At 45.6% G+C, this 18,768-nt stretch overlaps 1 protein-coding gene across 3 annotated transcripts in view; it reads left to right on the forward strand.

The window, feature by feature from the left end:
- The first annotated feature begins 790 nt into the window (after positions 1–790).
- Positions 791–18,768, forward strand: part of PCSK6 (proprotein convertase subtilisin/kexin type 6) — a 118,971-nt gene continuing 100,993 nt past the window's right edge. The window contains exons 1-2 of one of the 3 annotated variants that reach the window (XM_081171097.1): positions 791–865; positions 12,720–12,926. In XM_081171097.1, coding sequence (XP_081027223.1) covers positions 806–865; positions 12,720–12,926 — 267 coding nt within the window. In that variant the 5' untranslated portion in view covers positions 791–805. Of the gene's footprint in view, positions 866–6,135; positions 6,193–12,719; positions 12,927–14,016; positions 14,166–18,768 lie in introns of those variants that run through there. The other 2 variants (XM_081171098.1, XM_081171100.1) reach the window with 2 other exon arrangements.

Here is an 18,768-nt window from a genome sequence, read left to right on the forward strand (position 1 = left end):
AATTCGTTCTGAAGGTCCATTCTTAACCTGAAACTGTTCTTAACCAGAAGCACCACTTTAGCTAATGGGGCCTCCCGCGCCTCCAGAGCATGATTTCTGTTCTCATCCTGAAGCAAAGTTCTTAACCCGAGGTACTATTTCTGGGTTAGCGGAGTCTGTAACCTGAAGCATCTGTAACCTGAAGTGTATGTAACCTGAAGTACCACTGTACCGCCTTCTTGTGCAAATTTGGTGCACATAAGGATCACCACTCACAGCCTGGAAATCAGAAATGGTGGGCATGATGTTCTCTCTCTCTCTCTATGGAGGTCCCATTTCAGTGGTAGCTGGTACCCATAGGCTGGAAGGAATGGGGGGCGGGGCAACAGTAGGTGGAGCCAGAGAGAAAGATGGGCAGAGCTAGAACCAATAATAGGCGGAGCTAACTAATTCTTTTGAAGAGGGGGAAGAAGAGTAGGGGAATAGGACAGGGCCAGCTTCTGGGCTGGTTATAAGCAAGAAGGCTGGCAGGTTAGACTGGCTGAGGGTAGACTGAAGTTGGTGGGGCAGTGCCCCATTTGCCCTAAGGGACTAGGCTCCACTGTTCTATTTAGTTGTCACAAGAGCTATGTGCAGAAAACATTCAAGCAGAAAGTACACTCATCACCAGCACAACTGTGCGATGCTGCCAGTTCCTGTTAGAGCTGAGAGGACTGTAATTTTTTATTATTCAGAACTTGGCGGCTTAAAAAAAACCAAACCCAATTCCGCGGCGCAGCAAAGGAAACCTGGGACTCTTATTTCTCCTACCTGGAGGATAGCAGGCATGCAAACGAGGCCCTCCATCTGCTTGTTCAAAGTGACTCCTTCCTTCTCGGCAACTCAGGTGGGTCTCTGAGGGATTTCGGAACAGGCAGGATGCCAGCCTCACTTGCAACAGATGCTGAGAGGTAACGGCTGCCCGTCCTGGCACACGCTTTCAAGTGTCCTTAAACTCACAAAGTTTCCCCACACCCTCTCTCGGAAATGTGATGCGATGAAAAGAAAAGCACCATATGCCCATGGTGTGCTTTGGGGAAACACAGCCTTTGTGGCAGCTCCCAGATCTTTTCATCGGCTCCTTCGTCCTTCTTCTCGGCTTCTGAGCTTCTTTGTAGTGAAGCTGGAACAGGTGATCTTACGAAATGTTGTATGGCGGAGCAGAATGTGGCCCTCAGGGTCTCTCCATCTGGCCCTCAGAACTCTCACCAGGCTGCCCACTCTTTCCACAGCCTGTTCCAACCACTGGTCCTGCTCCACACTCTCCCCAAGCACTTTTGCCTGGCTGAAACGTGGCCTGATCCAACACACTGTATTTTTCGCTCTATAAGACGCACCAGACCACAAGACGCAACCTAGTTTTTGGAGGAGGAAAACAAGAAAAAAAATATTCTGAATCTCAGAAGCCAGAACAGCAAGAGGGATCGCTGCGCAATGAAAGCAGCAATCTCTCTTGCTGTTCTGGCTTCTGGGATAGCTGCACAGCCTGCATTCGCTCCATAAGATGCACACACATTTCCCCTTACTTTTTAGGAGGGAAAAAGTGAGTCTTATAGAGCAAAAAATACTGTAGCTCTTTTGTGTTCTTAGCTCTACTGAAATTCTGGTAAAGAGCTAATACACAAAACATCTTATTTATAACGATAATCAGTGTAGGTGTTATAAAGTTGTACCCAATACTAGTCTTGCTCAGAGTGGACCGACTTAAATTAACAGACATGGCTCCTATTATTTACTACTACTACTACTACTACTACTACTACTACTACTACTAATAATAATAATAATTTATACCCCGCCCATCTGACTGGGTATACTTATTGTATTTATATCCCACCTTTTCTTCCAAAGATGGCATACGTGGTTTTCCCGCTCCTCATTTAATTCCCACAACCACCTTGCGAGGTAGGTTAGGCTAAGAGGCTGTGGCCGGCACACTGTCACCCAGAGAGCTTTATGGCTGACTGGGAATTTGAACCCTGGCCTTCCAGGTCCAACATTCTAACCACTACACAACACTGGCTCACTTGGGTCCATTTATTTCAGTGGGTTTACTCTGAGTAGCTCACCTACAGTCTCCAACGTTACATATACAGTACAGTTTCCCCCATATATGTTGAAATCTTGAGAAAATAACTCCTCCGAACTGGGTTGTTGAAATTCCAGTGTGCCTTCAGCATACAGTAGTTGCACGACAGTTGAGGAGGTGATTTCAGCAGGGATGTGGCAATAGGGACCACACACCAAAAAAATGCCACCACATACAACAAACCACCCACCAGAACAACAACAACTGTGGGCTAATGAGCTTCCACGTCAGGAATGGATATTTTTGCGCAACAGACTTTCTGCAGTAAGAGAAAAAGGCAAATGAGGAAATGTGGATTGAAAATTAAATCTGGATTTAATGCAAAAAACCACCGGTTGGCATTTGACGACTGTGATGTCACGTGGACGGTGTGAAAAGCTTTCGTGTATGAGCAGCACCAATTCCACAATAAACTTCCACTGGGAAGCATCCAGTACTATTGAAGCAGGAAACAGTTTCGAAAATAAGAGCAGTAATTCTCTTGTCAGACCAATTCTTTGAAATATAAGTCCCAGTGAGTTCCACAGGGCCTGCTCTCTATTCAGTTTGCACCGGGCAGCAGCTGTACAGCTTGAGGAGGCCACGTTTACTCACAAGAAAACCCCACTGCATTCAGTTGTTTACTAGGGATGGACAAACCTGCCAATTTCAGTTTCTCTCAAGGCTCTAATTTTTCCAATCCCAAATTCAGTTCTCCACATCAGATGATGATGATGATGATGATGATAATAATAATAATAATAATAATAATAATAATAATAATAATAAGAAGAAGAAAATTCATTGGCATATTTGCACAAATTTATCCCAATATATACATTTTTTGTTGCAATTTTGATTAATATACAAAATTTCCCCTAATACAGTGCATTTTGTATGTTTTTTTCCTTCACAAATATATACATTTATGTGTACATCTTTGTATATAGATTTTTGTACCCATTACTTGGTTGGAGAACTGCGTTGAAAAATTCAGAGAAGTACAAATTTGGGAGGATGGCTGTGTTTAATTTGTTTGTTTAATTGTTTCAGTAAATGCAAATTAGGTAAGCTTGCCTTTAAATGCTAACAGAATCAGATTTCTCTCCCCTCCCCCCTTCCCGGTCAGTGTGCAGAAGATTATAGCCTCAATATGAATCTTCCTTGGTCATATCACAAGCCAATATTCAAAGAGCTATTAAAAATATATATAGATAATTGTACAATTTTCAGCCAGAAGAGGAAGAATGTCTGTTTCAAACAGTATCTTTGATCAATTTCCTTTTTGAAAAACTGCCTAGTTTTCTTTCTAATTGGTTACTAAGAGCTTATTAATTTGACACAGGTCACAATTGTGCACCCAAGTAGCTACCAGAAACAGCCATCCTAACACATAAATCATGTTTAATATTCAGTATTATTTTTTCAATTTCTACATAATCTTAGTAACATATTAACTTTCCATTAAACAGTAAAAATTCTTTCGGATGCCTCATTTTGGGGCAGAGTGTAATTATGTTTAACAAGGACTAATAAGTCATTTTCAGAATAGAAGCACATTAACTCCTCCCTTCTCTTGCCCTCTCTGAAGGAGAAATGGATGTTTAATTTATCTAGGGCTTAATTTATCGAGTCCAACGTCGAATGTACGTCAGCTACAGCCCATGAATTTTGTTAACATTTCAATCTGTGTTTAGCCTGAAGAACTGCCAGCTTCAATAATGCTGTCTAAATTTTATTTTCTCTGTCTATTAACTATAATTTGAGTTGTATCGTATTTGTTGAGAGAGAACTACCCATATCTCCACTCTGGATCTCAAACTGGGATTAAACACTCCAAGATGCAAATTCTAAAAGCCTAAGGAGAATGCAATTGTGGGGGGACTGTTAAATCTTGCAAGGAGTGCTGTCATTTCCTCCCCCTTTCCAAGACAGGCTCCTGTGCCATTAAATACTACATAACAGGGAGAAATTCAACTGGTGAAGCTTTCCTCACCAATCCATCTCCATCAACACTGGGGAAAGGTGCTGAAGGTGTGTGTTAAGTTCTTATTAAATACTAGAGGCTGCCACTATATCTGGAATCCTTCCTTACACATACACATATCCCTGATGGGCCACATTCCCTTCTGGGCAAGCTTCCGAGGGCCGCGTGACAGTGGTGGGCGGGGCCAGTGGGGAAGTGGGCGGAGCAACAGATGTAAATTTTACCTTTTGCACAGCAGGCTAGTTTCTACACACACACACACACACACACACACACACACACCTCTCCATCCCGCTGAACAACAGACATTATTGGCTCCATTGAAGGAGACATTCCAGACTGGGGGAAACACTTGAGGAGGCCCCAAAGCAGGGTCGGTGAGGGAGGGAGTTTTGTGGGCCACACAGAGAGGGCTTGAGGGCCGCATTGTTTGTTTTTAACACTTGATTGGAAGCTGCCCAGAGTGGCTGGGGAAACTCAGTCAGATGGGCGGGGTATAAATAAATTATTATTATTATTATTATTATTATTATTATTATTATTATTATTTGTCCCCTGGGCCTGAGTTTCCACAGAAGACTAAGCAATGAGAGCAGGGGATGGAGGGAGTGTTACATCCTCTCCTTTTTGTTTTGCCTGTGCTTGCCTTGTTTAATTATTGCCATTCACTCTTCCTAACATCTGTGTGCTCTGCGAAAATTATTAATGAAGATTCTGCTGTATTAGGACCCCCTAGCGGCCTGTCTAGAGAGGAGATGAAGCTGGCCGCCGCTTCTGGGGATTACTCAAGGGTAAATTAACAAGATTGCTCTCCAGAGTACACAGCCTGCGGCTGTTAAAATTTTAGCTTTAACCACCCCTTTTTTATTTTATAAGGAAGAGCAAGAATTAGCAGGCCATTTTATTACAGTTCTCTGATATATCAGGAACATAGGACTCTGCCTTATACTAGGTCACACCATTCGTCCACCTAGCTCAGCATAGTCTACACTGACTGGCAGCTCTCCACGGTTTCAGGCAGGGAACAGTCCCAGCCTTACCTGGGTTTGAACCTTCTGCATTCAAAGCAGGTGTCTGCCACTGAGCTACAGCCCTTCTCCTGAAGCCTTAGCCAATGCAGCACATATAGGGTTGCCAACTGATCAGGGAGGGACCTGTTCTGCTCCTCTAAAAGCCATTGGTTCGGTAGAAATACCGTATTGGCCCGAATATAAGCTGCACCCGAATATAAGCCGCACCTTTAAAATTCAAGAGTGGGGAAAAAGACAATACAGTGGTACCTCGGGTTACATACGCTTCAGGTTACATACGCTTCAGGTTACAGACTCCCCTAACCCAGAAATAGTGCTTCAGGTTAAGAACTTTGCTTCAGGATGAGAACAGAAATCGTGCTCCGACGGTGTGGCAGCAACAGGAGGCCCCATTAGCTAAAGTGGTGCTTCAGGTTAAGAACAATTCGACCTCCAGAACGAATTAAGTACTTAACCCGAGGTACCACTGTATAAGCTTCTCTCTTAAAACTCTGCAGGTACACACACCTGTTCCATTTTACCGTATGTCTGTTTCAGCAGCGATATCATAAATGCCTATTTTTGTAAGGTCATGAATTTAAGCCCCACTTTAATATTTCACGGTCGGAATTTGAGGGGAAAGTGCGGCTTTTATTCGGGCCAATACGGTAAGCAGGTTAGGCTTTTAATGGTGTACAGAGAAGCATTGTCGTTTGCTTATGTCTACAGATCAAAACTGCTGCTAAATCCCCCTAGCCCCACACAAAACATTTAAAGTATTGGGCTAGATCAATATTCCGTTTCACATTTTAAGCACTTGCCTTAGCATTTATAATATTACAGAGATAGGCTGTGGGGCACATGCAGGCCTGTCCTCCAACAGAAGGGAAGGCCTCAAAAGGCCCTCCGGCAGCTGCCGCCTGAGGCAGTTGCTTCACTCTGCCTCACGGTAGGGACTTTTGCGTTGATACGTTCCAGAGGCTGGTCAAGCTGCCAATGGCTTTGCCAGTATTCCAGATTCCGAGAGCTGCCTTCTGTTTGTTTTGAAACCTCTGGGGCTAAAGGGAATGATTCTACCATCTGTAAATACCTGTCTTTCGGGAGGACAGGTGAGCCTGATGAGCAAGAGCTATTTTTGACAGGGAACATATTGTGTAAAGGAGGCTGGGGGGATTTCTAAAAAGATGCTCTCTATTCCCTGCTCAGGAAATTCCACCCATCGCTCCTCATCCTGCTGCTGCCGCCGGCCACTCTGCAGTACTCAGTGTGCAGTTCATTCAAGGGCACCTGTTGCCATTTCTCCTGACATTTATGAATAACACCTTTTACCTTGACTGCCTTTTGTCCTGTTCTTCCTCTTCTCTTTTTTTTAATTTAGCATGTTTTACCACACCTCTGTTTAGTTAAGGCAGCGCTGGCAACATAAGGACAAATCCATACTATACATTTTAAGCACATTCAGTGTGCATTCAAAGCGCATGCACACACCCACACCCAAATCCTGGGAACTGTAGTTCCCCCCCCTTACAGTGCTACCCTGTCCAGCACCCATAACAAATTAAAGTTCCCAGAATTCTTTGGGGGAAGTCGTGTGTCAAATATGCTTTAAACGTACAGTGTGGATCTGCTTTCGTATAGTGTTCTTGTCTCACCTGGACTGCTTACCAATGAAACCCAGAGAAAGAACCGCAGCTGCTGGATGCTAAAAATAAAAAGAGGAGGAGGAGGCATTCTTCCTCCTTCTAGCACTTATATCGAGGAGAGGGGAGTTGCAGCCCTCCAGATATTCCTGGACTACAGCCCTCATCTTCTCTGTCCATTGGCCATGCTAGCTGGGGCTGATGATCACACCTGGCAGTCAAAAGTCCCCAAACCCCTGCATCCTTGGCAGCATGCAGACAATAACCAAATAATCCCCTCCAAAAGTCCTTTAACCAATAGTGACTTTCCAGCAGTCAAGGCAAAAGGTCTTTTCAGCTCAGCTACCTCAGCTCCTTTTACGTAGGTCGGGAATTGGAGGCACAGTAGCAGTTGCTGGTCTGTTCCTTCCATCACCCTTTCACAATTGGTCGTGCTGGCTGGAGATGATAGAAGTGTTAGTCCAACAACACAGGGAGGGCTGCAGGTCCTTCCCCACACACCTGTGCCTTATATATTCCACAATATTTGTAATTGATTTAATTAAGCCACAAACTTCAAAGCTGGGTTTGCCAACGGATCAGGGGGGAAATGGCCCAGCCTGCTCTTGTGCCTTTTCCAGCAGCTTAATTTGCAGAAATGTGGAGCTTTTGATGGAATGGAGACGAGTTAGCTGCTCATTCCCGCAGACTGGATCACTCTTAAAAGCTGGTAGACCCTGGAAACAACCAAGTTTTGGAAATAACCAAGAACCTCCTGAAAGCAATGTCCTGAATCCGCTGCATTATGTCGATTCCATTACTGAAGGCACACACATTTTTTTGTCTGTCTCTCTTTAGAGGCCTTAATGCAGGGGCTGCCGGTCTTTGTGGGTCCATGGGCACATTTGCAAACCAGAGAAACTGTTGTGTGCACCGCAACCATGCATGCACAACATGTATGCACTGCAACCATGAATGTATCACAGCCACACTCCATAATTGCAAACCCACATGTGCATGCAGAATGGAAAGCTTTTTTCAAGCTGAATTTCAGTAGGAGGAGATATGGGACCCTGTGGATGCCAGGGAACACCTCTATGGGTGGTTGTGTGCCCGCAATGCTGTATTGGTGACCAATGCCTTGATGTGTTTCTGCTTCCCACTCTTTGGTGGGAAAGGATGGTGACCACTCAAGGAAGGCCTGGATTTCAGTAACTCCATATTGTGTTGCTAGCCATGGGAAACATTGCGGTTCCTATCTTCTTCGGGGGGGGGGGGGCTTTTCTGTTTCAAGACAAAGCAAGCAAGAAGTGACACAACAGACATATGTAATATTATTCATGGCATGGAGAAAGCGGTCAGAGGACAGTTTTTCTCCCTCTCATAACACTGTAACTTGGGAACATCTAATGTTGGAAGACACAGGACAGATGAAAGGAAATATTTCTCTGTGCATCACATAAACTATTTAACTCTCTCCCACAGGAGGCAGTGAGGCCAGCAACGTGGATGGCTTTAAAATAGGATTGGGCATGTTCCGGGAGGATAAGGATATCAGTGCCTACTAGCCATGATGGCTAGGCTCTGCCTCCATGGTCAGAGACAATGATGCTTTAAGTACCAATTACTGAAAACCACAGGAGGGAATTGTGCTTGGGTCCTGCTCGTGGGTTTCCCACAGGCATCTGGTTGGCCACTGTGAGAACAGGATGCTGGACTAGATGGCCATTGGCCTCATCCAGCAGGCTGTTCCCATGTTATGAGGTAAGGTAAGGCAAGGGTAAAGGACCCCTGGATGGTTAAGTCCAGTCAAAGGCGACTATGGGGTTGCGGCACTCATCTCGCTTTCAGGCCAAGGGAGCCGGCGTTTGTCCACAGACAGTTTTCCAGGTCGTGTGGCCGGCATGACTAAACCGCTTCTGGCGCATGGAGGACCGTGATGAGTGTTAGAGTGCACGGAAACGCCGTTTACCTTCCTGCCGGAGCGGTACCTATTTATCTACTTGCACTGGCATGCTTTCGAACTGCTAGGTTGGCAGGAGCTGGAACAGAGCAATGGGAGCTCACCCGTCGCGGGGATTCGAACCTCCTGTGACGTTAACATATGAGCGTACTGGAGGTGTAATAGTTAAACAGGTTACCCTATCAGAACCCAGGGGGGTGGAGTCAGAGGGACTATAAAACCAGCTCTGGGAGGGGCGAAGGGAGGAGTTCGTTGGGAGTTGGGTGGTTGGTTGGAGTGGGAGTGTGGGTAGGTTGAGTTAGCGTAGCGAAATAAGCTGAGTCAGGAACGGTTAGGGGCTAGGCAGACAAGTAAATATCTGAAAGGTGGTTTAGTGAGTGAGAGCAGGTAGCAGAAGTTATAGGTCTGGTTAGGCACCCCATGATTGTAATTGACTGATACCGTTTATGAAACCACATGCTTGTTAAACTGCAATAAATAAACAAAAGTTTATGTTCCAATTTAACCCTGACTGGACTCAGTATTGTACCAGGTAGGGCCTGGGTGGTGGCAGTGAGAAATAAAGTGGTGGCACAGGGATCAATAGAGGTGAAACGTCTGGGGACCCTGTGTGATCGCCACACCGCCAACCTTCTGATCAGCAAGCCCAAGAGGATCAGTGGTTTGGACCACAGCGCCAGCCCTGCTCCATCCCCAGTGTCTTTAAGAGCAACCCAATGTGGAGAAGTGGAACAGGCTTGGATGCTTTGCATTCTTCCTTTTTGTACCCCAGCCAAGGGAAGCTTCACCCATTGAATTTCTGCCTTTGGGGCCGCTGCCTAAAAGCTGAAGAGTTTGCAAACTCCACAGCCTGGCGATGGCGAGCCAGACTTCTGCCACATCTAAGGAAGAGAGGCTGCTCTTTGTATGCTGCCGGAACAGGGCCTCGGTGGTTTTCCACTGTATTTGCATCGACACCAATTTCCAGCATGGCTCGTGGAGTTTCTCGGGGGTGGGGTGGGGAGGGTGAGCGTTGCACATGGAGAAGACTTTAAAGCTTTATTTCTTTCAATAATATATTGCTTCTTGGGACCAGAGCCATGGAAACGCACACTGAGTGTTTGTATGAAGGCAAAGGAGCAGAAGAAAGCCCAGGCTTTTTCTGTTTGCCTAAGGGAATCCATTGCAGGCCCGCTCTGTATTTACTGAGCACATTCTTTATTTATTTAACTTATTGAACTCGTGCTACTGAGGGTGCCATTGCCCACAGTCCGTCTGGCTTTCCCCGTCGCTCTTTTTATGAAAGGAATCTAGGAACCAGTGGTGTGTGGGTATGGGTGAGAAATTTATCTGCTTCACGTTGGCAAAGGTTGAACTAGTGGGTGCTTGGGGTCTAAAGTCCGGAAATACACTCAAAAAGCAACCTGGAGATATGTGCACACTAAAGCTTCAGACCGGCAGATCCTGCAGTGTGACAAAGATGACCATAGGGACAGGAAGCTGAGTCAGACCATTGGTCCATCTAGCTCAGTATTGTATGAACTGACTGGCAGAGGCTTTGCAGGGTTTCATAGAATCATAGACTTGGAAGGGACCTAAGGGTCCTTTCGGGGGACGCAGGTGGTGCTGTGGTCTAAACCACTGAGCCTCTTGGGCTTGCCGATCAGAAGGTCGGCAGTTCAAATCCCCGTGACGGGGTGAGCTCGCATTGCTTGGTCCCAGCTCCTAGCAGTTTGAAAGCACACCAAAAAGTGCAAGTAGATAAATAGGTTCCACTCTGGCAGGAAGGTAAACGGCGTTTCTATGCGCTGCTCTGGTTTCGGTGTTCCGTTCCACCAGAAGCGGCTTAGTCATGCTGACCGCATGACCCGGAAAAACTGTCTGCGGACAAACGAGATGAGCGCCACAATCCCAGACTTAACCATTGGGGGTCCTTTATCTTTACCTTTTTAAGGGTCCTTTCAAACACAGTCTTTCCCAGCCCTACTTGAAGATGCCTGGGGTCGAACCTGGGACCTTCTGCATGCAAAGCAGATGTTCTTCCACTGAGCTATATGGTACCTGTCCCTTTTCTGGGTATATGTATGAGACCCCAATGTTCTCACACCAAGGATCACAGCCTAAGGCAATGGTAGCTAATGTGATGCCCTTCTGATGCTGTGGACTGTCGCTTTCAACAGCCCCATTCAACACAGCCGATGGTCAGGGGCACTCAGATTAATTTGTTGCAAGCCTTTGGTCATCACAAAGATGCAAGCAGCATAGAACACACATTTGAGCACAGGTGGTTCCCAGCACACAGGACCCCATGCTGTACAACAAAATTCTGTCTGATCTGTTGAGCTGTGGAAGCAAACTTAGAAACCTTGCACGAAGCTTATTTATCCCCATCTATCAACAAATAACAGGTTTTCTCTTTATTATTCAAAAACGGAAGCTCTCTGGAGAATTCCTTTGAGAAATCTGTCCCTAGGAGAATTGTACAAGGAGCGATAGTGAACATAATGAACAACACTTTCCACCTCTCCCTGGCTGCAAAATGGTCATGGCTGATGGGAGTTGTATTCCAGCAACAGCTGGACACAGTGCCTTATCATTAGGCAAAGTGAGTGGTTTAACAGCCAATCCCTCTTCCCAGGGAAATCTGGAAATTGTAGCTCTGTGTGGAGAATAGAGGACTCCTAACAACTCTCAGTGTCTTTAACTAACTACATTTCCCAGGATTCTTTGAAGGAGGCCATGACTCTTTAAAGTGGTACGATACACCTTCAAATGTTTAGTGTGGATGGGCCCATACTCTTGTCCCTGTAACTATTCACCAGAACTGGAAAGTGCTGAATTAGCTTTGGAACGAATGTCTTCTCTTTTGAAATTCACTGTTTTCCGCCTGACTGCAGTGACCCCCTGGATTCCTTGAGACGTGACAGATTCCTGCCTCACAAGGCACATGCTTCTGAGAGGCTAATCACAGGATTAGATAATAAGATCTGTTTGGTGTGATTCCAATAATCCAGTCTCTGCTTTAGCAAAGTGAAAGGTAAAGCAAATCTCAGATAAAAATCAAGCCGGGGTTTTGAGTACTCGAAACTTAGGAAAATCTTAAGAGTTGAAATCGCCTCGGCTGTTATGGCATCTACTATTCCGTGCTAAGTGGCAAAAAATGCAAGACTGAGTCTTTTGCTAACCCACTGCTTGGAGTTGCAGCATAAGTATAGTCTTATGATCTAATTCAAGGGTAGCCAACTTGGATCTCTCCAGTTGTTGCATGGCCAACAGTCAGGGATGTTTGGGACCACTGGAGGTAATCTATTAGGCAAGTAGAACGCTGTCCCACCAAGCTCAGTCTGTCCTCAGCCAGCCCCCACCTGCCCACTTCCTTACTTACAACCAGTCCAGGCTGTGGCTTACATGGTCCACCTCCTAGTCCCTGGTCACAGTGTTGCCCTTGGAGAGCTCAGCAGGGAGGAGGATGGAGACAAACGCAGAATTCACTAGCTCCACTTACCATTGGGGCTAGCTCCACCAGCCATGTGCTCTGGTGCTGGTGTTGGCCTCCTTGACTTTTTTCCTATTCTTCCCAAAGGGCGCCAGTTTCCACTGGTGGGAACTGTAATCCAACAACATCTAGAAGTCACGATATCAGCTACTCTGGGTGTTCCAGACAGGGACTTAAAATGGCAAATAGGTTGGTAACACAAATTGGCAGCTGGCATGTTTTTGCAATGCTGCATTTTCCACAGAAAGGGAAAATCTGGATTCAATTTGAGAAGGGAAGAAAGATAGGCTGGCATTTTGATGCTAACAATGTTGTGTTGACACTGTGGCTGTCTCTACACTAGGCATTTAAAGGACATGCCTTCCCCCAAAGAATCATGGGGGTTGTAATTTACCCCTCACAGAGCTAGAATTCCCAGCACCCTTAACAAACTGCAGTTCCCAGAATTCTTTACAGGAAGGCATGTGCTTTAAATGCATGGTGTGTACACAGCCTTTGAAAACTCTGCATTCATAAAGAGCAGCAATCCTCCAATAAACATTTATTTGAAAGCACCCTTTCCCTTCCTTGCTATTGCAGAAAGACCTCAGATTGCCATACTGGCTGACCCTAAGAATCTCTGCATACCATTGGCTGAACTGCTCTGACCTCCCAGAAGGACCAGGCAAGACAGGGAGTCCTAGGAAAGGAAGGCTGGAGAAGAATATAAGGGAGCATTTGAAAAAAAAGAGAAGGAAAACTGGAAAAGGAACAGAGGAGAGCTGCAGAAGGAAAGGAGCTTCAGAGGTAAAGAAAGCGGAAATTCTTGCAGATACGAACTCTTTCACCTTGCCAATTTTTGCGTCCCTTCCTCCCCTCCCCTCTGGAGAAGTATTTGAAGTGGTTTTTCCTTACCCTTAATTGCTTGGCTCACAAATTTCATTGAACTGTTTGCATCACACAGTGTGCCTCTAGCTTTGAATTGAAACATTCATGCAGGAAAGGTTATTATGATAAATATTCATTTCATGATTGCATCCACTGCCTGGGCTGGAATTCTGGGTCCAGTTTGGGGCTGGCATCAGCACCTGGTGCCCCAAGGCCCCTGTAAGCCCTGACAGGGTCCACTGCTGAAGCCCCCACCCCCTACATCAGGCAGCTGTATTTAGCCATACATATCCCAGCTGCCCAATCAGCACTCTCTGGAGGGCTGTCATGGCAGCCAGATAAACCCAACAAAACACACTGAAAGAAGAGGTGGCTCATCTGAGGACACTTTGACCAAATCTGCCCAAACCTGGAGCCCTCCCTAACCCAGTTTAAGGAGATTTGAAATAATAACTAACTACTAACTAGCAGCAGATCTCCAGGGTTTCAGACAGCTGTCATTCCCAGCCCTACATGAAGATGCTAGGAATTGACCCTGGGCCCCTCAGCATTCCTAAAGCAAAGCATCCCTACCAGTCCTTGGTACATAGGAGCCTATGAAGTCAGGCTACAACTAGTTCAGTACTGTACTGTTTACACTGCATGGTGCTGGCTCTCCAGCTTTTCAGGCAGGGGACATTCCCAGCCCTACGTCAAGATGTTAGGGACTGAACCTCTGCATGCAAAGCAGATGCTCTACCACTGAGCTAAGACACTTTCCTCGGAGCCCAGTACCTTAAAGAGAGCAGAAAAAGACAACATTAGCTTCCATGACCTTTGGTTGTATAAAGCAACCTTTTGTCTGTTGCTTGCTATTCCTTCCCTGATTGCACCATCCCAGCAATTATGACACCTTTCTTCCCTAACCAGGAAATGGTCCTTTGTGTGATGCATCATCAGAGGGTCGTAGTCAGGCAGCAAATCAGACTCAGGACATCAATAAAACAACAGCCTTTCCCTTTGATGGCATGTTGGTATAATACATCAGTGGAGCAATGGGTTGCCCTGATTATGTATCGGCGCCATCCATCATTGGCGGAGGAGAACCTCTGAGAATGTATTATTCCTGGCACATCATCATCATTCGATAAACAGAAGCACCATGAGCTAAGAGCCACTGTAAGTTCGCAGGCAAGACAAATATCTGCTCCTTAATGGTCCATTCAGGGAAATCGTAGCTCAAATGCGATGAATTCGTATGGGTTATTCTCTGCTGATTTTGCTGTAGCTGGAGGGGCTGCAGATGGAACCAAGAGTGAGGGGTGGGTGGGGAGAAGCACATTTCTGTGATGGGAGTTGGCCTCTCCCAAACACACACAGGGTTGAGATTGCTCAGCTGCTTGTGACCATGGCAGCACTGAACCCGGTGAAAACAGCCTTAAAACAAGGACAGGCTAAAATCCTTAGCAGAATATAGAAGCTGAGCTTTTATTTAAAACTCACTGACCCATTTCTAAGCCTTAAAGCAGTGCAGAAAAATGCAAATGTGTGTATGCCCTCTGAATACATACGTATTGAATTATACCTATTGGTAAATGTTTATTTCCATGCAAAAAGCTTTATGATGAGCCTTAAAGGCAGAGTTAAGAGGGTTTATTTGGTGTTGGTGGTTGGTTGGTTTAGAATTGTACTCTTCCACTGAAAACAGAAAGGATTTCAAAGTGTTTCACTGTGGCTGGATTGTGATCAACATTAAAAAGACCCAAAAGGAACACAGGAAGCTGCCTTATACTGAGTCAGAGCAATGGTCCATCTAGCTCAGTATTGTCTACACTGACTGGCAGTGGCTCTTTGGGGTTTTCAGAGCAGGGACACTCTCAACCCTGTCAGATATGGCACCTGGGACCTTTAGCATACTAAGCCATTCAACAATGAGCTACAACCCTTCCCCCCAAACCAATGAATTAGTAAACTCACAGAAACAACTGAAGCTGCCTATATACTGAGTCACACTCTTGTTCCATCTAGCCCAGTGCTGTCTTCACTGACTGGAAGCAGCTTTCAAGGGTTGCAGTCTCTTGCTGCCTGAAGATGCCGGGGACTGAAATGGGTAGGTTTGAGTTGAGAAACAACTATTATACACACACATCCTGCTATTATCCACAGGATAGAAGCTTAAACTTGGGGTCTCCTCCAAGCCACTGCCAAGGTTTTGCAGTCCTTTTGCAGAGTTTTGCAGCCAATAATACCTCGTGTTTTTAATAATAATAATAAATTTTATTTATACCCCGCCCTCCCCAGCCGAGACCAGGCTCAGGGTGGCTAACACCAAATATATAATACATTAAAAACACAAAATCAAATGATTAGTTTAAAATACAATTCGAATCACATTTAAAATCAGAATAAAATTAAGTGGGAACCCACGAATCATAACCGTAGGGATAAGGAATTAAAAGTTCACCAGGCCCGGCCACTCGTGTTGAGCCAAGGAGGCCACTTACATACAGGGTCCCATAGAAAGAAGGGGGTCAGACTGTGCCCGGACCAAAGGCCTGGCGGAACAGCTCCATCTTGCAGGCCCTGCAGCATCCTGTAAACTGAGCAATTGATACATCAACCCTGGGGGTCATAGGTAACACCCCAAAAAAACAACATTCTCCAATTCACCCCAAACCGGGGCCAAAGTTTTGCAAAACCCCACATTTTGCAGTGTCCTCCAAACTTAGAAATCAGTACTCAAACTGGGGGCTTGTAGTTAATGAAGTTAAATAGGCTGTGCTTCAGAGTACATGTAAGAGCCAGATGTTGAAAACTGATAAGCTTTGGATAGGTGTTGCAAACCATAATCTGTTCTTAAAGGCCCATCTGCATAGGTGTGAGAGAGAGATGTCACACCATCAACTTAGCATCCCAATCAACATACTGTACAACTGTTGCTTTGTTTTCCAGGCAGGGATGCATTTCCTCTTTATAATCACAGCCACTCATCGAGAGTAAACCTTCCTTTTAAAATGATAAAAGAGACAATGGTCTGCCCTAGACCTGACCCCAAGCTAATCGTGTTTTTTTAAGCAATGGTCAGTGTCCTTTTTTTACAGCAAGGTGCTCAAGTCTAGATGTTCTTAGATAAAAGAGTTCTAGTTACAGGTAGGTAGCCTTGGTCTGCCATAGTCGAAACAAAATAAAAAGATCCCTTCCAGTAGCACCTTAAAGACCAACTAAGTTTGTTACTGGTATGAGCGTTTGTGTATCTGAAGAAGTGTGCATGCACACGAAAGCTCATACCAATAACAAACTTTGTTGGTCTCTAAAGTGCTACTGGAAGGAATTTTTTAATTTTGTTTAGATAAGAGAGTAATCCATGGATGAGGGAGGGGAATCCTCAAGCCCATGGACACTCCCCAGGAGAGATCCCTCGCTGGCCCAACTTTTAATTTTCCTTGAATGTTTTTGTCTGGCCAGAATGTGTCCTTGAACTCTGATTATGCATCCTGTTGGATGCATGGGAGCTACAGAGGCTGTGTGTGTGTGTGTGTGTGTGTGTGTGTGTGTGTGTGTGTGTGTGTGTGTGTAGAAACTAGCCTACTGTGCAAAGGTAAAATTTGTATTCATTGCCCTGCCTACTTTTGTCTCTGGCTCCACCCAGTACTGATGTGTGGCCCTTGGAATATGAATGCAGCCCTTGGGCTGAAAAATATTCCACAGCACTGGTCTCAACGGTGGCCCAGCCCATTTTGCCACCTGCTGCTGTGCCTCGCCTCCCACTTTGGCTGCCGCCAGAATGACCCCCTTGCTGAAACTTGGTGAAAGGGGGTGCTCCACAAGGCCTTGGTGCTCATTGCATTCCGTAAGGCCTTGGCAATGCTGTGCGCCAGAATGTCCCCCCTCCCTCTACTGAAACTTGGTGATGACGGAAGCAGTGGGATGGGCGGAATGCCTCCTCTTGCACTTCCACTACCTGAGGCAGCTGCTTCACCCTGCCTCGTGGGTGGGCCGGCTCTGCCTGGTCTATGCTGACTGGCAGTGACTCCCTAGGATTTCAGACGGGGACATTCCCAGCCCTACCTGGAGATGCTGAGAATTCAACATGGGACCTTCTGCATGCAAAGCAGATGCTTTGGCTCTGAGCTATGCTTGTCGTCTAAGATTGTATATTTATGCACATTTACTTGGTAGCAAGCCCGGTTGAACTGACTGGGCCTTGTTTTTGACTATTCCATTTTTAATGTTCTATTGAAAGCTGCCCAGAGTAGCTGGGGAATAAATATATTATTATTATTATTATTATTATTATTATTATTATTATTATTGACATAGTTTATTATTGACATAGTTTTATGGTGTGAGGATTAGGGGACTGAGTTTGCCTGTGACGGTTATGGTGAATGCCACTAATTTGTTGAGCAGCCTTCCCCAAGCTGGTGCCCTCCAGATGTTTTGGACTACAACTACCATCTGCCCTGACCAGCATAGCTATGCTAGCCAGGACTGATGGGAGTTGTAGTTCAAAGCAGAGGGGTACCGACTTTGGGAAGGCTCGATTGGAGGCAGAGTGGATATGTTTTAAGTAATTCTGGAATGCCAAAGAAAACATGACCACTAGAAATTATGCAATGTAAGTCAGGACGCGGGTGGCACTGTGGGTGCCTAGAACTTGCTGATCGCATGGTCGGCGGTTCGAATCCCCACGGCGGGGTGAGCTCCCGTCTTTCGGTCCCAGCTCCTGCCCACCTAGCAGTTCGAAAGCACCCCTAAGTGCAAGTAGATAAATAGGTACCGCTTTATAGCGGGAAGGTAAACGGCGTTTCCGTGTGCTGCGCTGGTGCTGGCTCACCAGAGCAGCTTCGTCATGCTGGCCACGTGACCCGGAAGTGTCTTCGGACAGTGCTGGCTCCCGGCCTCTAGAGTGAGATGAGCGCACAACCCTAGAGTCGGACATGACTGGCCTGTACGGGCAGGGGTACCTTTACCTTTAAGTCAGATGTAGTGCACAATATGTATTTATCATTGTGATTATAAAACTGAGCGAAGTTATTTCTGACATCCCTCCTTTGGTAATTATTTCACCATTTGTTGAATGAATTTTTGCACCCTGTTCTTATTTTCACTTGATCCTTCCCCAAATTATAGAATTTTAGAGCTGAAGGCAACCTCAGAGGTCTAGTCCAACCCTTTGCTTAATGAGGGATCTGCAATTTAGGATGTAACTACAACTGCCCTTGGCAGATGGCTGTTTAGCCTTTGCTTAATTATCTCCAATCAAAGAGAGCCAGACACTGCCCACAGCAGTCTGTCCCACTGCTGAACACCTCTGTTAGGAAGATTCTCCCAACAATTTTTTAAAAAATATATTCCGCTCCCTGCAATTTCTGCCTGTTGATTCCTAGCCCTGTCCTCTGGAGGAACAGACAAGTTTGCTCTATCTTCTGTGTGACGTGGCATACAGAGAAAAATGTAACTCCTAGTCAAAGGTATACTGCTTCTGTGTCTGGAGGTTTTGCTTTATTATCCTGGTTCATGGTCATTGATAGGTCTATAATGAGTTTTGCTTTCCCCCTCCCCATCTAACAGAGACTATTAATTCCCTGGGGCAGAGCCTTAAACTCAAATTTAGACACTTGAGGGTATTTGCTTTGTTTCACAACTACTAATATAAGCATATAAGAGAGGTGACCGAGTAAAACACATTAACTCCGTATCTGAAGAAGTATGCATGCACACGAAAGCTCATACCAAGAACTAACTTAGTTGGTCTTTAAGGTGCTACTGGAAGGAATTT

This window comes from Podarcis bocagei, assembly GCF_964188305.1.
Source record: "Podarcis bocagei genome assembly, chromosome: 14".
NCBI lineage: Eukaryota > Metazoa > Chordata > Lepidosauria > Squamata > Lacertidae > Podarcis > Podarcis bocagei.